Source organism: Notothenia coriiceps, unplaced genomic scaffold (genome assembly GCF_000735185.1).
Source record: "Notothenia coriiceps isolate Sejong01 unplaced genomic scaffold, NC01 NC01_scaffold00034584, whole genome shotgun sequence".
NCBI lineage: Eukaryota > Metazoa > Chordata > Actinopteri > Perciformes > Nototheniidae > Notothenia > Notothenia coriiceps.
The window spans coordinates 1-2,640 of NW_011367285.1; the positions used below are offsets into that span (position 1 = coordinate 1).

The 2,640-nt window shown below is 46.6% G+C and overlaps 1 protein-coding gene across 1 annotated transcript; it reads right to left on the reverse strand.

The window, feature by feature from the left end:
* Positions 1–77: 77 nt before the first annotated feature.
* On the reverse strand, positions 78–2,129 carry LOC104962381 (APOBEC1 complementation factor-like; the record flags this gene model as incomplete). Its single annotated transcript, XM_010790820.1, has 5 exons — positions 78–295; positions 536–683; positions 936–1,073; positions 1,513–1,610; positions 1,947–2,129. Coding segments are annotated over 5 exons (785 nt in total), but the record flags the coding sequence as incomplete, so codon positions are not given.
* Positions 2,130–2,640: the final 511 nt, after the last annotated feature.

Sequence of the window (2,640 nt, forward strand, 5' to 3'; positions counted from 1 at the left end):
CACACACACACACACACACACACACACACACACACACACACACACACACACACACACACACACACACACACACACACCCCCCTCCAGGCCCTCACCTGGGTGGCGGGCTTGATGGCGGCAGCCTTCATGTTCCCTGGGTTCATGGGGGTGAGCTCCATGCCGGGCAGCAGGTCGTACAGTTTCTCCTCCGCCTGTTTATCCGCCTTCAGTCCGTAACAGGCTCCGCCCCCCCCAACACCTGCGGGTGCGTAGGCCAGGTAGCCCCGCCCCCCCAGCCCCCGCACCCCCGCTGCCCCTACAGGTACAGTCATGTAAATGTCTACAGGAGATCGAAAAGGCAGTGAAATCAATCAAATCACCGGGAAATCAACCGGGAGGAAAAAAATCACACGTTATTCAATCAGAGAGAACAGGAAGAAGGATGACATCACATCTTTGTTGATTTAATACTTCATTCATAAAAGCTTCACTTCTGATTCAGTGGATCACCGTGTAACGTCTTCTGTTTTCGATCGGGGGGGGAATGAGAGCTCACCTCTGACAGACGGAGTCCGGATCAAACCTCGACCTCCAACGTGAACTTTGGCTGCCGGCGGGAAGCGAAACTGACCCGGGATGGTGGCGTACGCCTGGGGGGCGTAGAACACGGGGGGCCCGAGGTACGCCGCCGAGGGGTCGTACACCTGGAGGAACGTTTATAAAGTGTCAGAATTCCAGCTCCTCCCCTCTGGTAGAAGATTCAGGGTCCCAAGATCAGGCTGAACCGCTATGAGCACTCGTTCCTGCCTCCATCGAGCTTCTCAACACTCACGTGATGTAATACACATTTAAATGTTGGCCATGAAGGTTTTGAAATAGGTTGCCATTGTCAGTCTGTGTTTGTGCAAACGGTGCATGACTGAGGATATGTGAATCATCATCAATAAAGTAGTTACCTGTCCCAGGGTGTAGGCGGTGTAGTCCGTCTGCAGCAGAGACGCCCCCCGTCCTCCCGTCCCTCGGGTGTATCGGACGTAACTGTCTTTGTCCACAGGCTTAGCGAGAGTCACCTCGATGGGAGAGCCGTCCACCATCTGGGGGTTAAGAGTCCGAGGTGAGGTCCTTTTCAGATGTTTGGTAGTTAGTTTGTTCATGTTATGCTGAGGCTCAGTTTATCTTTTCCTGGTTGTTGGACTTTTACCTCAGTTTGACTTTTTTTCTAAATGTTATTTTCTTTTTTAAGAATTTCTAAGATTTTTATTTTTATTTATTAGAATTCAACTTTTTTCTCGGGCTTTAACTATTTCGTCCGAATTTGAAATGTTTAACTTTTTTCAGAAATCACTTTTTTTTTGCTGAATTTCTCAGTATTAGACTTTTTTACAGAGTTTGACTTTTTTCTCATAAATGTACTTTTTTCTCAGAAGTCAACTTTTATCTCGGGGTTAGGTTTCTTGCCGAAGGTTGGGATCGAACTCACAACCCTCTGATAGAAAGACGCCTGCCACAGTCGCCCCAGATCAAAAGTCCTACCTTCCCGTTGAGGGCGTTCATGGCGCTGATGGCGTCTTCTCTCTGAGTGAAATGCACGAAGGCGTAATCTCTGATCTTCTTCACGCGCTCCACCGCACCTGCAGCGCAACAAACCATTTCATTCAATCCGGTTTAGAACTTTATTCGGACTTCATGAACGACAAAGCTCACAAGTTCAAAGTCAAAAGTCAAAGTCAACTTTATTGTCAATCTTTCTTTCACAGACAGAGAGATCGAAATACCGTTTCCCACAATCCCAAATATGTATGCAAATAAGTATATCCTATATATACACAATCAAAGACACATTTAGACATGTGCGCACATTAAGACATGAATAGAAGCACAACAATCAATAAATGCAAAAAAACAGTCACTTCATATCTTTGAGAAACGTGCATTAGTGCGAGTTGTGTTTTGGTGTTGCTTCGTACCGGGTCTGAGGTTGTTGAACTCCTTCTCGATGGTTTCCTCGGTGGTCTGCAGCATCAGGTTCCTGACGTACAGGATCTTCACGGACGCCATCGTGTCTTCGTCCACCTCCACCTCCGGCTCCGCCCAGTCCACAGCGATGGCGTGACCCCACAGCTGGATACGACCTGGGAGACGAGAGGCAGCTTATTAAGGCAAGTGTATTTATAGCAGCTTTCAACACGAGGCAATTCAAAGGGCTTTACACAAATTAAAGACTTTAAAGGTCCCCTATCACACTGTTGTTCATCAGTATATCCAGAGCCTGTCTCTGATTGGCTGAAACACCAAACAGATCATTGCAGCATTACCCATAATCCCCTCTGTTTCAGCCCTGTTTTCAAAGTGCTGATTCTCTGTCTGTTACTTTAGATGAAAATAAGGAGCCCCTCCCCACGCCCCTCTGAGAGACATTTGGTTACAAAGAACTCAATGCAGCTCTACAGGAGATTCAGGTGATAAGGGGGGGGGGTTATCTTGGTTGCTGATTGGCTAATGGTTACACAAGACAAAACATCGTTATGACATCATCAAGTGGCCAAAATCTGATCAGCTCATTTTCAGACAGGTTTTTATTAGGGCCGGGACTTTAACGCGTTAATTAAGATTAATTAATTACACAAAAATTAACGCATTTTAATCGCACTTATTTTTGTA